Here is a 22,219-nt window from a genome sequence, read left to right as displayed (position 1 = left end):
CGGGTCATAGGTCATGGGGCGGGTCAGAGGTCATGGAGCGGGTCATAGGTCATGGGGCGGGTCATAGGTCATGGGGCGGGTCAGAGGTCATGGGGCGGGTCAGAGGTCATGGAGCGGGTCATAGGTCATGGGGCGGGTCGGCCCGTTGCTGCGATACGTCACAGCGTCCGCCATATTGAATGTGGAATATGTCCCAGTAAGCTAATACAGGTAAATGGACCGAACTTCACAAAGTGCCGTTCTACAAAGTATTTTAAGTTAATTCCTGTCATTGACACATTTTCTCACACATTAATATATTTGGTAATCAGAGAAATGACTAAAGAGAGTTTCTAACTTCTGATGTGATTATTTAATGTTTTGGGGCATTTCTGAATAAAGAGCTCAATGTTTTATTTGGTAGAAATGATTCTGATCATTTTTATATTAACATTGATGAACAGACATTTTTACAGTGTTTAAAGAACATATTTACATAATTCCATAGTTTAATCTACATTTAACGTTTCAAGGCAACAAATTATTTTCTTGTATTTATTTTTATACATTATTGAGAAATGAGTTGATTTATAAATCAGTCACTGTCAAACATTAAACTACATATTTTTCTTACTTTTTTCCAGAGAAAAATATTTATTACAGGACGTCAACTAGCAAAGAGTGAAAATAATTCTAACAGAGTAAATTATTTTTATTTCATTACATAAGCTGCATTAATACACTAAATATTGAGATATTTACACAAAAAGTGAAAGAATAAAACATTTATTTATTATACTGGGAGCACTGGTCACAGGCTTCAGTCTGCTGGTCTCACTGGGAGAACTCAATGACTTCTGAGACGTCCTGGTTCACAGGCTGAAGCCAAGGATAAAAGAGAAATTATCCAAAATAGAAACTACATATATGTTTCCTTGACATTCATAAAAAGCCATTTCCAGCATGTTGGGCTCTGACTCGTAGCATCTTTATAGCTAAATACCGACATGGCCCCCTAACCACTCAGTTCATGTTTTAATATTTGCTCCGTGTTTCTGGTGCAGCCTTGCTACCCGCTGCCGGTTTTCTGTTTGCAGCCATTGGAATTGAGACATTAAGGGTTTAAATTTGCGGTCAGTAGCTGTAAGTAGCAGAATATGAAATAAATATTTTTCCCTGCCCTAACCTTATATTTATTTAGTTAGTATAGATATTTTATAAATTGTCAAAACAATGTTTCCTTTCAATACCAGTTACTTTTATCGCTAGCTAGCAATTTGTGATCTTGTAAATTTATTGTAGAGAAAATATTTTAATGCAATGCCTCTTAATGATCAGAGAACTATTAATTTCCTTCTATGTCAAAAATACACATTTCCCTCAGATTACCATTTCATGCATGACAGTGAACTCTTATTTTTTCATTGTTTTCTGCAGGCGGCTCTTCAGGTGAACAGGCTGCAGCTCCTCATCCTGCTTCTCACCTTAAACTAATTATGGGAATATTTGCTTTGGATTAGACCATCTCCGTATCAATTTCCTGGAGTTATTGGCTGATTATCTGCTCGACTATTCTAATAAAGACATTCCTACAAAAATATTTTGTCTTTTTCTACACTGGTATCTTACAAGCAGTGACTTCAGACCACCTTTTTCAGTAACAAGTAATCTAACACGTTACTATTTCAAGTCCAGTAGACAGATTGAAGTTACTAACCCAAATCACTTTGCGTCGCCGTTTCTCTGCTGATCGCCGTGACAGAAATGTTAACGGAGGGAGGAGAGAGATGTGCGTTTTGTTGCTGGAAAACCAGGAACTATTTTCAGTTTCTGTCGCCAAGTCTGATGTTATAAGGGACTTTGGGATAGTTTTTTTCTAAAGTTGCTTGCAAATTTAAGGAGTCGCGGGTTGCAGTTTTTGGGCTCGTTTCTGAAGGTGAAGTTGTTCATTTGGGCTCAGAAATGAGCAGAAACTCATAATAAACTCCAGAATGTGTCTGACATCCAGGTAGTTCCAGTCAGGCCTTCCAGGTCCATCATTTCCCGGTTGATCCTCCCGCTGCGTCTTTGTTAATGTCAAGTTAATATATTTGCTCTGAACGACGTTGTGTTTCGCTCCAACAAACTAATATGAAGAGAGCAATAAACGCGAAAACAGCCACAAATGAACGAGTCCGTAACTAAACGCCATTATAATCATTAATATTAAGATAAGTGTTATGACTGATTGTCTTATTACAATCAGTCATAAAAACTTAATCTGAAGTGTTTCTGACTTTTTAAAATTCACGAGATCCTAGCTGAGTGATGACATCATCAGTACGCCCTCTTCTGATTGGAGGACTGCCGTTCATGCCAACAACTCCAGAACGTTCTTGTGTTGAGTTGAACGTCCTCTGACTCCGTCTCCTCCTGTGCAGCTGGAGGCGGTGCTGCAGCAGCTGCGCTACGTGAGCAGAGAGGGCGGCGTGGCGCTGCGCCCCAACGCAGACCGCCTCCTGCTGGCCAGAGACGACATCACACGCACCTTCGTCCTGCTGGACCAGACCGTGTCCTGCTACAACCAGGTTCCTGCTGCTGCACCTCCTGCACCACAGGAGGAGATCAGTCATGTGACGCCCCGTTCTTCTTTCAGGTGGTGGGTGGGGCCATGGAGGCGGAGCTTCCTCTGATCCAGGAGCAGCTGCAGCAGCTGAATGACACTCTGAGTGAATTGCAGAGCAAGACGTGGATCTGTAAAGGTGCATAATGCTGCAGGTGGTGCTGCAGCAGCTGCCGCAGGTGGTGCTGCAGCTGCAGGTGCCATGAGCTCTGTGTGTGTCCAGGTGTGCAGCAGGAGAGCCAGCAGGCGTTGGCCGTTCATTCCAGCATCACAGAAGCTCGAGCCAACATGGACGCCATGAGAACCATTGCACAGGTGAGTTAAACAGACTGACATCACCCAGGTGAGCTAAGCCACACCCCTCTGCTATGAGCTGCTGTTCATTCAGGGGTGGGCAGAGCTTGACCTTCTGCAGCGTTCAGGTGATTCTCTGCTGGAGAGCAGCGTTAACGATCAGATCTGCAGAGGCATCAAGACAGACGGGGAGCAGCTGCTCAGCCTGACACAGGTAGGATTGAACACCGCTAAGCTGCTCACGAAGGGGGGCGGGCGCTGATGAGGACGGCTCACCTGTTCTCAGGTAAATAGGCGTCTGTACAGCGCCGATGAGGCTTCTGAGGCCTGGACCGGTTACCTGGACTACATCGACGACCGAGTCCAGGACGGCCTGCTGCAGCTGCTGCACAGAGCCCTGCGCTTCCTGACCAACAGCATGAACACACAGGTACACACACACCTGGAGGTCACACACAGACCTGGAGGTGATTTCTGCAAAAGTACTGGTGCTTGTCTCTCAGCAGAGTGGTGGCGCCCCCCTGCTGGCCGTCTCTCTGCATCTGCAGGACTCCAGAGGACTCGTGTTTGAACCATCGATAGACGACGGCCCCGCCGCCTTCCTGAAAACCATCATCAGGGATGTTTACGGCGCTGGTGCTCTGGTTCCCAGGATCTCCGTCGGTCGCCATGGTGGCTACCAGGTGAGTAGGCCATCTGTACGTCCGACACGGCCGGTGGCTCCAACGTCACTCCGCTCATCACCTGTGTTACAGGAGAGCCTGCGGCAGAACCCAGAGCTGTGCGCTCTGGAACAGGAGGTGATGACTAGGCTGCTGCAGGTGAAGGAGGAGGCAGAGAAGCTGAGGGCGGGGCTGGACAGGTACGCTCACCTGTGGCTCAGTGACAGGCAGGCCGTGTTCCAGGAGTTCCTGGCCTATGGCAAGCCGCTGGCAGTCGGGGAGGTCGAGGCTGACAAGAACCCACCCAGCCTGAAGGACTTCCAGAGAGAGGTGGCACATCTGGACACACCTAAACACACCTAGACACACCTGGACACAGCTAAACACACCTGGACACACCTAGACACATCTGGACACATCTAAACACACCTGGACACACTTAGACACACGTAAACACAACTAGACACACCTAAACACACCTGGACACACCTAGACACATCTAAACACACCTAGACACACGTAAACACAACTAGACACACCTAAACACACCTGGACACACCTAGACACATCTAAACACACCTAGACACACGTAAACACAACTAGACACACCTAAACACACCTGGACACACCGAGACACACCTGGACACACGAAGACACACCTGGACACACCAAGACACACCTGGACACACCTACCTAAACACACCTTGACACACCTAAACACACCTGGACACAACTAGAAACACCTAGACACACATAAACACACCAGACACACCTAAACACACCTGGACACAACTAGAAACACCTAGACACACATAAACACACCAGACACACGTAAACACACCTGGACACACCTAGACACACTTAAACACACCTGGACACGGTTAAACACACCTGGACACACCTAGACACACCTACCTAAACACACCTGGACACATGTAAACACACCTAAACACACCTGGACACACCTAGACACACGTAAACACAACTAGACACACCTAACACACCTAGACACACCTGGACACACCTAAACACACCTGGACACAACTAGACACACGTAAACACAACTAGACACACTTAAACACACCTGGACACAACTAGACACACCTGGACACACCTAAACACACCTGGACACACCTAAACACACCTGGACACAACTAGACACACCTGGACACAACTAGACACACGTAAACACAACTAGACACACCTAGACACACGTAAACACAACTAGACACACGTAAATACACCTGGACACACCTAGACACACCTAGACACACGTAAACACAATTAGACACACGTAAACACACCTAGACACACGTAAACACAACTAGACACACGTAAACACACCTAGACACACGTAAACACAACTAGACACACGTAAACACAATTAGACACACGTAAACACACCTAGACACACGTAAACACAACTAGACACACGTAAACACAACTAGACACACGTAAACACAACTAGACACACGTAAACACAATTAGACACATGTAAACACACCTAGACACACCTAGACACACGTAAACACAACTAGACACACGTAAATACACCTGGACACACTTAAACACACCTGGACACAACTAGACACTCCTGGACACACCTAAACACACCTGGACACAACTAGACACACGTAAACACAACTAGACACACCTAGACACACGTAAACACAACTAGACACACCTAGACACACGTAAACACAACTAGACACACGTAAATACACCTGGACACAACTAGACACACCTAGACACACGTACACACAACTAGACACACCTGGACACACGTAAACACACCTGGACACAACTAGACACACCTGGACACAACTAGACACACGTAAACACAACTAGACACACGTAAACACAACTAGACACACTTAAACACAACTAGACACACTTAAACACACCTGGACACAACTAGACACACCTAGACACACGTACACACAACTAGACACACCTGGACACACCTAAACACACCTGGACACAACTAGACACACGTAAACACAACTAGACACACGTAAACACACCTGGACACACCTAGACACACGTAAACACAACTAGACACACGTAAATACACCTGGACACATCTAAACACACCTGGACACAACTAGACACACCTAGACACACGTACACACAACTAGACACACGTAAACACACCTGGACACAACTAGACACACGTAAACACAACTAGACACACTTAAACACAACTAGACACACTTAAACACACCTGGACACAACTAGACACACTTAAACACACCTGGACACAACTAGACACACCTAGACACACGTACACACAACTAGACACACCTGGACACACCTAAACACACCTGGACACACCTAAACACACCTGGACACAACTAGACACACGTAAACACAACTAGACACATGTAAACACACCTGGACACACTTAAACACACCTGGACACACCTAGACACACGTAAGCACAACTGGACACACGTAAATACACCTGGACACATCTAAACACACCTGGACACAACTAGACACACGTAAACACAACTAGACACACGTAAACACAACTAGACACACTTAAACACACCTGGACACAACTAGACACACCTAGACACTAGGGGTTGAACGACTACATATTTTTTAAGGTCGACTACATCATGATAATAGTCGAGTCGATGTCGACTAGTCGCGGTGACGTCATAGTGACGTAAACGCAAAAACCCTTCACAACTACTTGGAGGCTTTATCAGCTATTTTCACGGCAAGTATGGACCCTCCCCCCCAGACACACACACTCCCCTTCTCCTGGTTTTACTAAGTCTATTATGCAGAATTAAAAGAGCAATAAACAGATCATTCTTCGTGAGCAGGGAGAAAAGTTCGTTGTACAAAGTCGGGTATGACTTTTTTTTTTTTTTTTTTTTTTTCCCAAACACCGGCTGATGCTGATGGTCTCTGGATAGTTACTCGTATAGGAGTCAAATGATCACACTGACCACAATGGTGCTTTTGGAACATCACAAACCAAACTTATGAACGGATCCCGTTTGGTTACAGTTGAATTTAACGAAGCCTCCTGCTGCTCCTCCTCCTGCTACTCCTCCTGCTGCTCCTCCTGCTGCTCCTCCGCCCGATGCGCAGCAGGAGGCTCTGCTGACTCAGCAGCGGCTCTCTGAACCGACATGCAGACGGCGGCCGAGATCGCCTCTATCAGATCCTCAGGATGAAGCTTGGACTTAGTTTCCAGATGTAGTCAAACCATATCTTTATAAGAGCGTAAAGCTGCCAGGTTAAAAGCTTCAATACGCAGGGTGACGCTGATCAGTTGGATGGATAAAAAAGCCTGACATCATGACGCGTTGTAACACATTACTGCGGTAGTCTTTTTTATTTATTTTTTTTTTTAAGGATTTTTTCGGCACTAGTTTATTTGACAACGATCTGACTGTAAGGGGCAGAGAGAGCGGAGAGAGGCCTGGGCCCAGCGAATGGAGGACGGGAGTCGGACTCCTGATTACCGCGGGCTAAGGTCTCTGTATGCGGGGCGCCGCGCTAACCACCGCGCCGCGCAACGCCCCTATTGCGGTAGCCTATGTTGTAATTTACAGTTTGTAATTATTAAATTATTTACATTTTTATACAATTTGAGCTTTCTGACGAACTCACCTAGTCCACCTTCTTTTATTTTCTGGGAAAAATCTGTTTAGTCATGTAATTGCGACTAGTCGACTGGCCCAGAAAAAAGTCAGTGCAGAGAAAATAATCGACGAGTCGACTAGTTGACTAATTGGTGCAACCCCTAGACACACCTAGACACACGTACACACAACTAGACACACCTGGACAAACCTAAACACACCTAGACACACCCGGACATACCTAGACACACCTAAGCACACCTGGACAAACCTAAACACACCTGGACACACCTAGACACATGTAAACACAACTAGACACACCTTTCTGCTCTGTCCTTCGAAGGAGGAGGACGCACCTTCTCCGTCTCCCTGTCCTCCCCATCTTCCCTGCTCAGCGTCTCTGTCCTGTGTTTTCAGAGTCTTTCTTTTGAATAACTTCCGAAGTTGCAAATTATGGATCTGGTCAGCTGGTCTCTGATATAATTTTTCCCACTGGGAAACCGGGTAAAGGGGAACCTTCATGTCCCGACGGGACATTCTTCGCTGGATATACGATGGATTCTACATGGAAGTAGAAGACCGTGTGTCTGACGATGCTGTCAGTCGAGGATGTTGAAGATGTGTACATGACTGGAGTCATGATAACAGGTTTTCTGCTTATTGGAGCTGGCGGATACCTGGCTTATCGGATATTTCAGAAGATACCGGCGGCAGTTTTGGCCACTTCGAGGCTGCTGGGTCCGGTTGATGGGATCTGCAGAGCGATCAACACTCAGACTGAGATGATACGGGAGCTGAGCGCAGACTGGGTGTGATCCTGGAACAGGACCGAGGCCGGGCAGCGGATCTCGGACTCAGAATGGATGACCTTGGAGAACGTTGTTCGCTCGGATCAGGCGGGAGACCCTAAATTCGGCTGCTTGGATTTGCCATTGAGAAGCTCCAGCGAGACTTTCAATGCAGACAGTAAACGAATGTCAGCCTGACCTAAACAAATTTCTGCTATCCGAATCTGGACCCCGGGCTGGGCTTGGCTGGCCAGCTGTCCTCCCCTGGTTGTTGTGTCTAAAGAAGGCTCTGTTCTGCTGCCCCCCTCCCTGGAACATCTGTGGCCCTGAACTGATAAAGCTGGTGGTGAACTCCAAGATCGTTTAGTCACGGACAATCGCATTCTTCAGTTAGGGTTCATGGTCTGACACACATAACTCACATGAGACCCATATGCATGTCACACCTCCTCCTCTGGCTTGTTTTGTCTAAATGTGTTTATATGTGTTTAAGTGCCGAGGTTTTTTTCTTCATCTCAAGCTGCCCTGCAAAGAGCAGAGTGTGAGACAGGCTGGTTTTTTCCTCTTCTTACCTGATGCTTACTCTTATTTTTCCTATTTCCTCCTGCAAGGCGGCGCCTGTCGGGCTGCGAGGCCTCAGCCAACTATCCCCCATCTCACAACCTCCCTTGTGTTGTTACGTTATGGATGGTTGTAACTGAAACTGCAGTTTCATTGCCTTTCTGACAATAACAATAAAATTCTTCTGATTCTGAAACACACCTAGACACACCTGGACACACCTGGACACACCTACACAATAGGGCTGTAGTGATACAATAATCTCACGATACGATACGATACACGATGTTCAGCAAACGATACAGTTCGATACACTTTTGCAATTTTCTGAAAGATTTTAGAGGGTCAGAGTGATTTTGGTGACATTTTGTGACTGTTATAGAGTTGGATTGAATTAATTTAACTGAAAACTGATTAAAAGCACCAACTACACAATACCTGGCTCTGGTTGGACATGGACACAGACTTAAAGTCGACAGCTGGACAAAATGAATCAAAGAAGTGGAGAGAAAACATGTTTCTTTTAGTTGAAACAGTACAAACTGAAGCTTACATGCATTTGTAAAGTAAATAAAATGCACCAAGTACCTGCTCTGCATAGTGTGATACCTTTTAACCCTGACACTTGACATGTGAAGGAATCGCTCTAAGCCTGATGACCTGATTACTCTCCCAGCAGTGAGTGAGACAGGTGACAGTTGGATGTTATGATACTTGCGGATGAATATCGATTTTTTTCTAGGAAAGAAAGTATTGATATATATCGCAAAATCGATATTTTTCCACAGCCCTGCTAGACACACCTGGACAGTCAGCATTGTCATGTCTGGAGAGTCTTACCTGAGCCAGGTGTTGTTCTGTGGCTCCGCCCCTTTCAGATCCAGGTGCTGCTGACCATCAGCTCAGAGGTGACTCACCTGGACGAGGGTGTGGTCCTGCAGGGCTGGCTGCAGGTGGACATGCGTCCCTTCATCACCTGCCTGCTGTCCATCATCCTGGACTGGAAAGACATGTACACCGACTTCCTGCTGGAGTCGGCCACCAACAGGTGAGCTCACCTGAGGGCAGGTCGGTTCTGGTCGGTTCTGGTGGTTGCTGACCCCCCCGCCTCTGTGTCCAGTCTCCAGCAGGCGACCCGACCCCAAGACCGAGGCTCCGCCTCCTTCGACCTGACGGACACCATCCTGCTGCTGGAGGTCGCCGGGGTGGAGCTGCCTGAACACCTGGCCGCCAAGCTGCAGGTAGTGACATCACAGTGACATCACAGCTGCTTGGCGCTCTGCAGGAACAGAACCGCTTCTGGAGCACATTGACAGGGTGGGAGGGGAATGGGGCCATCACAGCGCCACTAGTGGTAGTGATGGGAACAACAGTTCATCTGAGTCACTGAATCAGTTCATTAAAGTGATCCGTTCAGCGGAACGCAGTTATAATGAGAACAATAATGATTTTAATTTATAACAAAAATCTCAAAGTGCTGCAAATGTAATCACAGCGTAACAATCAAAGCACAACGTAAAAATCAAACAGAGCAGCGCCTCTTCCAGGACAGTGCAGGTACTGCACCACGCCGACAGGGAGCCCGCTGGCGGCCATGTTGGAGGTGGGAACTGGGGGACGTTTGCCAGACTCCAGTTGATTTTTCTTTTTTTCCCAGTTCTGACTGAAACGCAGCGAATATCCTCGTTAAAATAATCAACCCGTCGTCTTGATCAGCTTCATCTGAACCCAGTAGAACCCAGTAGAACCCGGAGCTCCAGCCGGCTGGTCTCCATCAGCTGCTTCCTGTCTAAAATCCTCTTCCTGTCTCTTCCAGTGAGCGACGCTCTGCAGCGCCTGACGTTCCCGCAGCAGCCACCAGGGGGCGACGCAGAGACTCAATAAAAACACAAACATGAACCTGGTCTCTGTTTACCTCTGCAGACGGACTGGGGTGGAGGAGCAGCAACACTGGTTGTACTGGGAACCAGTACAAACTTTAACACCAGTGGAACCAACAGAACCAGTAGAACCGGGTCGGCATTCAGAGTCGGACTCAGCAGATAAATTAGTGATTTATTCTGGATTAGAGCAGACAGGAGGAACTGAGGCACAGTGATGAGAAGTTACAGAGAAACGTCAGCTAAAAAAATAAAGATCAGAGTCCTTGTCATGCTCCACGTCTCCATGGCAACAGAATGTGCAGGTCCACAGCGGCGGGCCAATCAGAGAGCGGCTAGCGGCGGTAGACGCCGAAGGCCACCAGGCTGAGGAAGATGGTGATGCCGACCAGCGAGGCGGTGGCCGGCGCCGTGAAGAACTGCCGGTATTGGATCTGACAGTACCACAGCACGGACAGCATCAGAACCAGTAGCGGGACCATCAGGCTGCCCACGTTCAGCGCCACCTGGACCTGGTTGGCGGGCCGCGGGCCCCCCGCCGCCCCTGCCGCCGCACTCTGGGAGATGTGGCAGTGCAGGACGCAGTTATGGGCCAGGTTGAGCGAGGCCAGAGTCTGGGCGTCGTCCTGCAGCAGCTGGCCCTGGTAGATGAGACGCACCTGCTGCTCCTGACCCGCAAAGTAGGTTCTGGAGGGGCAGAGGAAGCAGAACCAGGTCAGAGCTAGCTGCTGATCAGTTACTGGAAGAACCACACAGAGTGAGACCTCTTGGCTCTATTCCACCTTTGTGTATCCAGGAAAGCCGCCGTCACAGCAGCTGGGTCAGTCCTCATTTAAATACTGTTGCAGATCTGAAATTTCATGTTTTATTGCTGAGACTGAAAACATTTTCCATCTAACCAGAGCTGCTCCGTCTGAAAAACGGATCATTGTTTTTCACAAGATATTTATTGTTCTAACATTTATATGCAAAATGTGCAGGATCATTGTTCAAATTCCACCTTGTCAGAAAAGATGAGAAGTGTTTTATTTCCTGGCCAGAGTGAGACCTCTGCTTTGTTTAAATACGAGTAAAGTGACTCTTCATCGCCAAACAGATAAAATACTGAATCTTTCAACACATCAGACAGAAATGATCAAACCATTTATTTCAAACAAAGAACCAGACGTGCTGGGCTGGTCAGATCTCTCTATTGCAGAGATCTGCAAGAGAGAGAGTGCTCAGAATGCTCAGAATGTCTCACCAGAGAGGCGTCCAGGAAGCATCCTGACCAGATGCTCCTCTCGACATGAAGGAGCAGCGGCTCTACTCCGAGTCCCTCCTGGACATCTGACCTGCTCACCCTCTCTCCAACGGAGAGCCCAGACACCCTACAGGGAAAACTAATTTTGGCCACTTGTATCCGTGACCTCGTTCTTTCAGTCATGACCATAGATGAAGGTAGGAACTTAGATCAACCGGTAAATCAGGAGCTTTGCATTTTGGCTCAGCTCTCTCTTCACCACGACAGATCGGTGCAGCGCCGCTTCACTGCAGACGCTGCACCGATCCATCCGCCTGTCGATCTCCTGCTCCATTTTTCCCTCATTGGTGAACAAGATCCTGAGATACTTGAACTCCTCCACTTGGAGCAGGACATCCTCCCCGACCCGGAGAAGGACTCTATACTTTACCAGCTCATTTATTTATATGGTTATGAATTTTTATTTTATTTACTGAGATGATAAAAGAACCTTGAACACATTGATCAACAGGTTCTGCATGTCATTCAACACTCTCTCTTGGTTTTCTCATCCAGGGTGTCACACACACACACACACACACACCCAATAAAGTACAGGTGGTAATGTTAGCTAGTTGGTTAGATAACTAGCTAACTTTGAAGAAGGCTAATATGTTGATTTGTGACAATAACGCTCTCATGACTGACACACACAGACATTTGTGAGATAAAGAATAAAGATAATACTTATATGTAAGAGTTCTTGCTGTGTAAAATAATATCATTCAGGGTGACACTCAGGTCTCAGTGTGTTTGGTTCACAAAAATATGTTTTCCTGACAGACACAGTTGGTAAGAAACAGATTCCCACTAAATTCCATAGGAAGTGAATGCGGGTCATTTTAGACCCACTCACAGAAGAATGGAGTAGTGACATAAAACAAGCTGTTTCTTAAAATGTATAAAAGGTAAATTAAACATTTTAATTGCATGATATCAGTAATACCTGGAATATGAAGAGATGAAAACTTTTCATTCATCTTGCAAGAAGATGACCTCACCGGGTCCAAAAAGACCCACTTACGCTTCAGAGGGTTAACAGTCTTAAAGGCAATTCTGCAATATCAAACGCAAAATTAGCAAAAATGTACTAAGTCAGTGACACTTGTCATGGCTGTGGACAGTCGCCAGCTCACCACACCCACGTTTGGCCCAAAGCTACGCAGGTTTTGGTCCAGCATATAATCAGAAAATGATTTTCTAAAACGAAAAGAAAAAGATATATGGATATATTGTATGTTCATTTTATTCTGATGTTAACGCTGCAGCGCAAAGATTTCACTTTCAATTTTCATGCGTAAAATACTGGAATGTGACTGATATGTTAATCAGTCACATTCTGATCCATTGTCGGCTGTATTTGTCGTCCCTCCAGAACCGGGCCGTTCACGTTCTCCCAAACGCTGCAGGTTTCAGTCCCTTAGAGCTCGCAGATTTATTCTGCTTGGTGGAAACTTCATGAGAAGTTCCTTTATTTTACAGGTGCTGGTCATAAAATTAGAATATTGTGATAAAGTTCATTATTTTCCATAATGTCATGATAAAAATTAAATTGTCATATATTTTAGATTCATTGCACACCAACTGAAATATTTCAGGTCTTTTATTGTTTTAATTTTGATGATTTTGGCAAACAGCTCATGAAAACCCAAAATCCCTGTCTCAAAAAATTAGAATATTATGAAAAGGTTCTCTGAACGAGCAATAAAAATAATCATCTGAATCAACAAAGTAACCTGAAAAAGATTCCTGAGGCCTTTAAAAACTCCCAGCCTGGTTCGTTACTCAAAACCGCAGTCATGGGTCAGACTGCTGACCTGACTGCTGTCCAGAAGGCCATCACTGACATCCTCAAGCAAGAGGGTGAGAAACAGAAAGAAATTTCTGAACGAATCGGCTGTTTGCAGAGTGTTATATCAAGGCACCTCAGTGGGAAGTCAGTAGGAAGGAAAAAGTGTGGCAGAAAACGCTGCACAACGAGAAGAGGTGACCGGACCCTGAGGAAGATTGTGGAGAAGGGCCGATTCCAGACCTTGGGGGAAGCAGTGGACTGAGTCTGGAGTAGAAACATCCAGAGCCACTGTGCACAGGCGTGTGCAGGAAATGGGCTACAGGTGCCGCATTCCCCAGGTCAAAGGTCAAGCCACATTTGAACCAGAAACGGCTGCAGAAGCGCCTGACCTGGGCTACAGAGAAGCAGCACTTTGGACCACTGTTGTTCAGTGGTCCAAAGTACTTTTTTCGGATGAAAGCAAACTTTGCATGTCATTCGGAAATCAAAGTGCCAGACTCTGGAGGAAGACTGGGGAGAAGGAAATGCCAAAATGCCAGAAGTCCAGTGTCAAGTACCCACAGTCAGTGATGGTCTGGGTGCCATGTCAGCTGCTGGTGTTGGTCCACTGGGTTTTATCAAGGGCAGGATCAATGCAGCAGCTATCAGAAGATTTTGGAGCACTTCATGCTTCCATCTGCTGAAAAGTTTTATGGAGATGAAAATTTAATTTGGTCTGGAATCGGCCCTTCTCCACAATCTTCCTCAGAGTCCGGTCACCTCTTCTCGTTGTGCAGCGTTTTCTGACACACTTTTTCCTTCCTACTGACTTCCCACTGAGGTGCCTTGATATAACACTCTGCAAACAGCCGATTCGTTCAGAAATTTCTTTCTGTTTCTCACCCTCTTGCTTGAGGATGTCAGTGATGGCCTTCTGGACAGCAGTCAGGTCAGCAGTCTGACCCATGACTGCGGTTTTGAGTAATGAACCAGGCTGGGAGTTTTTAAAGGCCTCAGGAATCTTTTTCAGGTGTTTAGAGTTACTTTGTTGATTCAGATGATTATTTTTATTGCTCGTTCAGAGAACCTTTTCATAATATTCTAATTTTTTGAGACAGGGATTTTGGGCTTTCATGAGCTGTTTGCCAAAATCATCAAAATTAAAACAATAAAAGACCTGAAATATTTCAGTTGGTGTGCAATGAATCTAAAATATATGACAATTTAATTTTTATCATGACATTATGGAAAATAATGAACTTTATCACAATATTCTAATTTTATGACCAGCACCTGTATATCTCATTTTTTCTCTCTTGGCCTCTTTTGGAATGTGTGTGTGTGTGTGTGTGTGTGTGTGTGTGTCTTGTGGTGTGTTCGGGGCGGCTGGTTTTGGGAGAAATGAGCTTGAACTTCTTTTTCTCTGTTGTTTCTCATTACTGTGTTTTCATGTCTTGCTGGATGTGAAGCTGTTAAATTCAAAGTTGGAAATGAAAGTCGATTCTTCCAGCCGTCTGTCTAATTAGAGACATGATGACATATTTCATGTTCTCGTTATGTGGCTAAGAGTCAGTTTGGCATGAAGTGGGACAAACATGCAGCATATAAATCTTTTTTAAAAGCTTGATGCTACATTGTGAAAAATAAAAAGACTAATGGAACTAAAATGTCCTTTAAAGAAACTATGAATATTGTGAATTTATGGACCAAACTTGTTACAAATTCATCAGGAGCTCTGAATCAATATTGTTCCTCCAGCCTGAAAGAAAATATTTGTTAAAAATAACCAAATATTTTTAGAAAGATTTTCAAAAGGGGAAATTATACAGGAAATTTATTCCATCTTTAAGTTTTAAAATGATCAAATTTGATCCAACAAGGATGAGGAGTTATTATACGATATTAATGATTTATCACTTTCTAAAAATCACCTCCACTCTTAAAGTGAAATAATTTGATTTGAGAGTGATTAAACGTTGCCCAATCTTTACTCCAATATTTTTACTGCCTTAAGCTTAGTTCATTTTATTTTGCATTATGCATATTGTCTGTGTTATTAGGACATTTATTTTGAAGGGTTCATATAGGAAGTGGTATCCAGCATGTTGGTTCAGCTGGAGCTCCTCCTGGTGAAGCAGAGAAATATTAGAAAAACCAATTTAAGTTCAAACTCCTTAATGAGCTCATTTCTACCTCGTCGGTTTTATAGTTTCTATCATTTTTCATATTTTCGTTGGAGCTGTAAAATGTGACGTCCCTCATTAAAGCCGACTTCGTCCATCAGGAAAAATAACTCCTGACGTTATGAAGAGGTGATGAACATGTTCACAGCGTCATAATTCATTTTGCATTTCTAATATTTTCTTTTACTTAACTTGCAGTTAGTTTGTAACTTTATTCTTTTTCTGCTCAGTTTATCAAATCAAACCTTTTGTACCAAGGTGCCTTGTCCAACTCTTTTCTATAAAGGTTAAATAAAAACACACATTGCCTGAAATCTGCCTTTTAGCTCAAAACATCACAGTAAAGAAGAACTACAACTATTTCATAACCTTTTGTTATCTAAAGCTAGATGTGGATTTTGTTTCATTACAAATATTCAGTTTGGTTTATTTGTCAAAGAAAAAATGTGGAATTTTCAGTCAATGTTTGAATTATTGTAAGAAAATATTTTCACTAATTTTAGTCATTTGTTGGAGCCTCACTTTGATTTGTAAATGTTTTCTCTGCAATGTTTGTTACTAACTGATGTGAGCATGTTGTCGTTATTGTGTATTGAATAATTTTTTTTATTGTGCAGGGATGAATTGTGGGTAATACACCTGGCCAGAGTCTGCCTGGAAGCAGCAGCAGGAAGAGGCGGAGACATGGCAGACAGCTCCTTATTTGGAAATGGGACTAAATCATTCAGATTATTTATTTTTAATTCTGGCATTATTGACATGAATAAGACAACTTCTCTAAGAAGCTTTTTCATTTTCATAAGGAGGCGGAGCTAATTAAATGAAGGACAGGAAGGAGGAATGAGGTGGAAGGACTTTGACTGGGCCAAAACATCCAAGCATGAATCCACCAGTTGCTTCTACTGGCTTGAACAGGCAGCCTGTTGATTAGTTTGAACACTGCTGCCACCTAGTGACCGGAGGCTTGTTTTTCAGTCAAGCTTGAGTAAAGACAATGAGAAAGTCCAGCACTTGAGTTTCTGATTGGTTAGAGTCACCTATAACATGGCGCTCTATGAAACACTACTAAGGTGGCCAAGATGGCCGCCGTCCTGGACGGCTCCCCAAATATTAAACATTTACCAAAAACTAATTCCATAACAGACGTGAACAGTAGAGGATCCAAAACTCTTTGTTGTCTGACATGTTGAGTAAATGTTGCAACTTATTAAACTTATTAGTTCAATTCGTCTCCATGTTGTTAGTTTCTTATGAGGCACCATGAGCTGCTACTGCACTGAGAAAATGCACCAAAAACAACCAATCAGAGCCAGGAGGCGGGGCTTAGTGCTGTCAATCACCTGATGTACTCGCTGCTAAATATGCGCTCATGACTGGCTGTGCTATCGTGTAAAAGGGAAGCTGGGGGGGGATGAGCAGCACCACCCAGAGGGTGATTGGCAATACTAAGACCCGCCTCCTGTCTCTGATTGGTGCTCAGTCCGTACCGTTTGATGTAGCCGATGGTGTCGTGCGGTTGGACCTGGGCCATTCTCTCTGTGTCGTTGAGGAACTTCAGGCGCACCACCATGCTCCGCTCGGCTCCCCGCCGCCTCACCCCGTCTCCCGCCTCAGGCTCCGCCTCCTCCTGGGGGGAGGAGCCGGTGGGTGGAGTCTCGGACGGAGCGCCGTCACCCACAGAGGCGGTGGAGGAGAGGGGCGTGTCCTGTGGGGAGGGGGCGTGGCCTGGGAACAGCTGCTCCGGGGGCTCGGCGGTGCGGGTGGAGACCCAGGCGAGCAGCAGCACCATCAGCAGCAGCAGCGAGCCGAACAGCAGCGTCACCTCGTCCCCCACGCCTTCGATCAGAGCCATCGCCGGCAGCGCACCTGAACAAGGGACGGCTCAGGTGAGCAGCACAGACGCATACAGGGAACCTCTGATGTTAGATGGACCCAGAACTGAACCAGGAGCTGGACAGACCTCCAGAGAACTCAGAGGAATGTTCTGGGTCAGAACCAGGGGTGAAAGTAAGCCGGTCCGGTTCGGTCTGGTCCGGTGCTGCGTACCTGCAAAAGAGCGGTACGCAGCACCGGGACAACAGTTTGAGTCAGGATAGATGTGCTAGCAGCAGGCAGCCTAAATCTTAATCTGTTTATCTCTGTGCTTGATTTTTCATTCCAAAGTGTTTCTGATCCGTCCTGCTGCTGGAGCTTCTCCCCTCCTGGAGCTCGAAGTTTTCGTCTGCAGCCCTCAAACCGTTCTCTGCCACGTTTAACGTCTGTCTGCTGGTCACAAAACGTCCCAATTAGAAGCAAACAGAGAAAATCTAGTTGGTGTTTGACGTCATTTTGCTCAGTTAAAACAACTGATTATTAAGTTATAACCGGACATTTGACTGGAACCAAACGGATTGGTGCGTTTGATTTATGGACTGGGACGTTTTACACAGCTGGTCCACGTGCACCGGGACAGGACCGACAATAAATCACTTCTCCTTTACTCACCTTAAAATGAAACGAAGCGAGACATGGATTATTTTTAATTCAATCAAAACTTGATAAAAGGGCAGAAAACAACTAATTTGTTCAACAGAAAAGACAAGAGATGAAACATGAATGATTATCAAGGTTTACACATCCCATAATGTAACTCAGGTATTTGATGTCACCTGCACTTAGATACAGATAAAAGTAACAAATCCCTCATTAAAATGTGACTTTAGTTCCTTTGTGAAGAGCAAAACAAAGTTCTGCTCTTCACAAAGGAAAGGAGAACATGTTGGCCTCAAACCGTTTATTTAAAGGAGCAACTTTAGAAATGAAGATGCAGCACAAAATATTGACATTAATGTCCAATATCTTATTTTAGCTGTTTGTCCCTCCTGTCTAAATAACCGACTCCAAACTAAACTCCTGATTTTGTTTTCAGTTTCAGTCGATAGAAATTATGATCACAAGAACCTGATAAAACATTTATTAAATATCCACGTTTACAATATTTGATGAAGCTGTTTTCTCTTACTTACAGTTAAACTGAAGCATTAAGTTCAATAAGGACTTTTCTTTTTCTTAACTTGAACTAAATTTGCTGAAGGATCAGTGACGATCTTCTGGTTTCCCTGATTTATTTTTACTAAATAATGGAAATTATTTTAAAGGTAACTGAGTAACTTTACTCAAAACAAATTCAAGTAAAAGCAAAAGTTCAGGTTTTGTAAACAGCAAAAAGTACAAATTAGACAAACTGTAATTACAGCAATAAATGTAACTAATTAGTTTTCACCAAGTAAGCCAGAACCAAAATATTAATTTCCTCCAGATTATGAAATGCTCCTTCTGTCTCCGCACTGAAATGTTGGTTTTTATTGGTTTTGTTGGCACATCGAGCCTCTGACGATTATCGTCATAATACCGGCAAGAAATTCAAATTGCTTTCACTTCTGGTCAGAACCGAACCGGAACCAGGAGAAGCTAGATGAGAACAGCTTCAGAACATCTGTTGACCTAAAACACCAACCTTTTCTGGGTCCAGGCTGCTCCGAACCTCCGCTGGAGTTCTGCTGACCGGACCGAACCTGTTCCTCAGCAGCTGCCTCAGGACGTCTCCGGGTTCCGGACCTTGTTCATGTGCTCCCGGTTCGTACTCTCTTCCCGGTGATGTGCCGGACCGCTGACTTGGACTGCTGGCTGGCCCAGCTGGGAAGCTCTGACCGAACCAGCAGAGTTCTGAACTGCTCTTACCTGAGCTCACCTGAGCAGTTGGCTAAACCCGGAGCTAATGGCTAACAGCGGCACCGGAAGTAGTTCCGGACCGGTCCGACTCAAGTTCGGACCAGAGAGGAACCAGAACTCACCGTCTCACAGAAGCAGCTTCATAGCAGAGCAGTTATCCTCCAAGCTAACAGGCTAATCTGCGCTGGCTGCTGCCGCTTCTTCTGCTGCTGTTCAGACAGAACCGAGGCGACTCTTCGCCCCCTGCTGGTCACTGCCTGCAACAACAGCCTCTGATTCATCTGACAGCGTTGTCACTGTATTTACTGTTTTTTATGAAGACGTTAAAGCTCCGTAACCGGTCTGACCATTATGATGAACCGTTAGAACGGTTTTGACTCTAGAACCAGGTTCTGACTCCAGGTTTTGAGGCCCGGTTCTGGTGTTCATCTGCAGACTCTCCATCAAGAATGATCTCTGGTTTTCTTTTGTTTGAAATCCTGCTCTATTTTTATTATTTGCCTTACTGTTATGTGCTTGTCATTTTGTTCTTTTTTCCTGCCTATACTGGAATGTTCTTTGTACCTCAACAGGTCATTGTATACCGTTTGTCATAAATAAAGAAAAAGCTTTAATGTAATGTAATCAGCCGGAGCAGCAGGGGGCAGCAGTGAGCCGGAGCCATCAGCTCGCAGGTTCCTCACCAGGTCAGAGTTCATCACAGAAATAAACACAGAGCAGCAGAGGTTCGGGTTTATTAATGGGTTCAGTGATTGGGTTCAAACTGCTTATGCTACAGCTGCGCATGCGTGAACAACACAGTTTGTTCACCCCGGTGCATTATGGGTCGCAAGAGCTGCAGAAGACGTCTGGATGGAGATGATGATGATGATGATGATGATGATGATGATGATGATGATGATGATCATCATCATCATCATCATCATCATCACTCAGTGACCCGGTTAGGACTCTAAAGTTCCGGTTCTATTCCTGTTGTTCAGGAGCAGAAAGTGTTAGAACCACAGGTTCACCGTGCGAATCCGTCATGGTACCAGAACCTGGTCCTGGTTCCTGGTGGACTTCCACCGTCTGGGTCCAGAACCACCAGGAGGTTCTGAGCAGTGTGGACCGGGCCTGGTGTCCCCTAGGCGGCCGGCTTCCGGCAGCGCGCGGGTCCTCTCTGCCTCTGGGCCGGGGATCCGCTCCGACCCGAGCCGCAGAAAAAGCTCTGTTCACCGGATCCGTCGGCTTGTCCCCGTCTGGTCCGCGGGCCCCCGTGGTCCGTGCGCTCCTTGGCACATAATCTGGACTGGGACCAGAACCGAACCAGAGAGTCTGAAGCTGTGTTATTCCAGCAGCGGGGCTGGCTGCAGCTCTGTCCGCGGCTCTGGTTTCATCCTCCGCCTTTGTCTCATGTTTTCCCCCGGAGGTCCTCCCCCTGCGGCGCGGGGCGGAGTTTCATACCGAGCTAGACGCTCCTTTTGTCGGATTCGTTTCGAACTGACTCCCCGGGGTTTACGGGCAAAAAACAGGCTCTAAGAAAGGCTCAGAATCAGCCGAACCGGCACGGTTCTGTTCGGGAACCATCCGGAAATCCAGCAGAACCATCAGGTAAGCGAAGGTTTCGTATTTTAAACGGATTTCTCGGTTTTTCTGCTCGGTTGTCCCCGAGTCCCCGGAACATTCATGGCGGCTTCGCAGTGAGGCTTTCTGGGGAACCGAGGTCGAGCCTTCCCGCTGCGACCCAAAAGCAGCTCCTGGTTCCGGTAATCGGGTCGGTTCGGCCGGGGGAACCGCAGATGGTGTGTTTCCAGAACCTTTCAACGGCATTCCAGGTCATTTCAGACCGTTTCTGCGGTTTTCTGCTGCAAGAGGATTATCGGCTCCACATGTCGGAACCAGCGATTCTGCGGAGATTAAACCACAGAAACGGTTTAATCTCGCAGTTTGGCCGCTTTTACTCCTAATTTAGACAGACTCCCGTGCGCCTTCCAGCGAAAGCTACGTACTGACTCCTGCCGGAGGAGGGACGCCATTACCGGGGCAGCTGCAGCCAGGCGGCCCGCTCAGTCCGCGGGGCCCCGGGCAGGCTCCTGAAGGGCGGCCCCTGATGGCCCCCAGGGCTCGGTGGAGACCCGGACCCATCAGCACAGCAGGTCCCAGTTCAACAGAAAACCCCACATGGTTTCTCCCAAACAGAACCAGAGCCGGTCCGGTTCAGAGCGACACGGAGCGGAGCGTCCAGCTGCTGCTGTAAGAGCCAGACCGCTGCTGCTCGGTCCTGCCCCCTGCCGGCCAGCCGAGGAGGAGGCAGCACCACCTCCTCCAGGAGTCCTGACCCGACCCAAAGGGAGGTTCCGACAGGTTCCGACCCAAAGGGAGGTTCTGGAGGGTTTTTTGGTGAAACTCTGCTTATCTAAAAGTGTCAGTTATTTTTTCTAAAAGATTTTGTTTGGTGAACTAAAACAAAATTTAAATCATGATTCTGGCAGAAAAACATGTCCAACCTGAAGGACAGGTTTGTGCGTGTGTGTGTGTGTCTCAGATGGACAGGTGTGTGTGTGAGCGTGTGTGTCTCAGATGGACAGGTGTGTGTGTGTGTGTCTCAGATGAAGAACAGGTGTGCGTGTGTGTGTCTCAGATGGACAGGTGTGTGTGTGTGTGTGTGTCTCAGATGAAGAACAGGTGTGCGTGTGTGTGTGTGTGTGTGTGTCTCAGATGGACAGGTTTGTGTGTGTGTGTGTGTGTGTGCGTGCGTGTCTCAGATGGACAGGTGTGTGTGTGTGTGTGCGTGTGTGCGTGTGTCTCAGATGAAGAACAGGTGTGTGTGTGTGTGTGTGTCTCAGATGGACAGGTGTGTGTGTGTGTGTGTGTGTGTGTGTGTGTGTGTGTGTGTGTGTGTGCGTGCGTGTCTCAGAT

At 46.2% G+C, this 22,219-nt stretch overlaps 2 protein-coding genes across 3 annotated transcripts in view; one reads left to right on the top strand and one right to left on the bottom strand.

Annotated features, from left to right (window-relative positions):
- The window catches only part of LOC106911559 (dynein axonemal heavy chain 17-like), a 37,229-nt gene extending 27,479 nt beyond the window's left edge, over window positions 1-9,750 (top strand). The window contains exons 13-21 of the mRNA XM_088014813.1: window positions 2,400-2,546; window positions 2,615-2,720; window positions 2,805-2,896; window positions 2,970-3,089; window positions 3,162-3,348; window positions 3,386-3,558; window positions 3,631-3,867; window positions 9,370-9,539; window positions 9,612-9,750. Of these exons, the coding sequence (XP_087870939.1) occupies window positions 2,400-2,546; window positions 2,615-2,720; window positions 2,805-2,896; window positions 2,970-3,089; window positions 3,162-3,348; window positions 3,386-3,558; window positions 3,631-3,867; window positions 9,370-9,539; window positions 9,612-9,750 (1,371 nt within the window). The remainder of the gene's footprint in view (window positions 1-2,399; window positions 2,547-2,614; window positions 2,721-2,804; window positions 2,897-2,969; window positions 3,090-3,161; window positions 3,349-3,385; window positions 3,559-3,630; window positions 3,868-9,369; window positions 9,540-9,611) is intronic.
- A 776-nt stretch (window positions 9,751-10,526) lies between these two features.
- tmub1 (transmembrane and ubiquitin-like domain containing 1) lies at window positions 10,527-19,561 on the bottom strand. Of its 2 annotated transcripts, none has more exons than XM_088014812.1 (3): window positions 19,441-19,561; window positions 17,095-17,473; window positions 10,527-11,058 (listed from the first exon to the last, which is right to left on the bottom strand). In XM_088014812.1, exons 2-3 carry the CDS (start codon window positions 17,457-17,459, stop codon window positions 10,707-10,709), a joined length of 717 nt encoding a protein of 238 aa, XP_087870938.1. In that variant the 5' UTR covers window positions 17,460-17,473; window positions 19,441-19,561; the 3' UTR covers window positions 10,527-10,706. The 2 variants fall into 2 exon arrangements, with proteins under 2 accessions (XP_087870938.1, XP_087870937.1); XM_088014811.1 differs by having other exon boundaries at window positions 19,104-19,550.
- Window positions 19,562-22,219: the final 2,658 nt, after the last annotated feature.

The sequence above is a fragment of the Poecilia mexicana genome, unplaced genomic scaffold (genome assembly GCF_051168715.1).
Source record: "Poecilia mexicana isolate PSO_F unplaced genomic scaffold, ASM5116871v1 scaffold_17, whole genome shotgun sequence".
NCBI classification, from domain to species: domain Eukaryota; kingdom Metazoa; phylum Chordata; class Actinopteri; order Cyprinodontiformes; family Poeciliidae; genus Poecilia; species Poecilia mexicana.
Note: the sequence above shows the minus strand (reverse complement) of the source record. Positions and strands in the feature narration are given on the sequence as shown.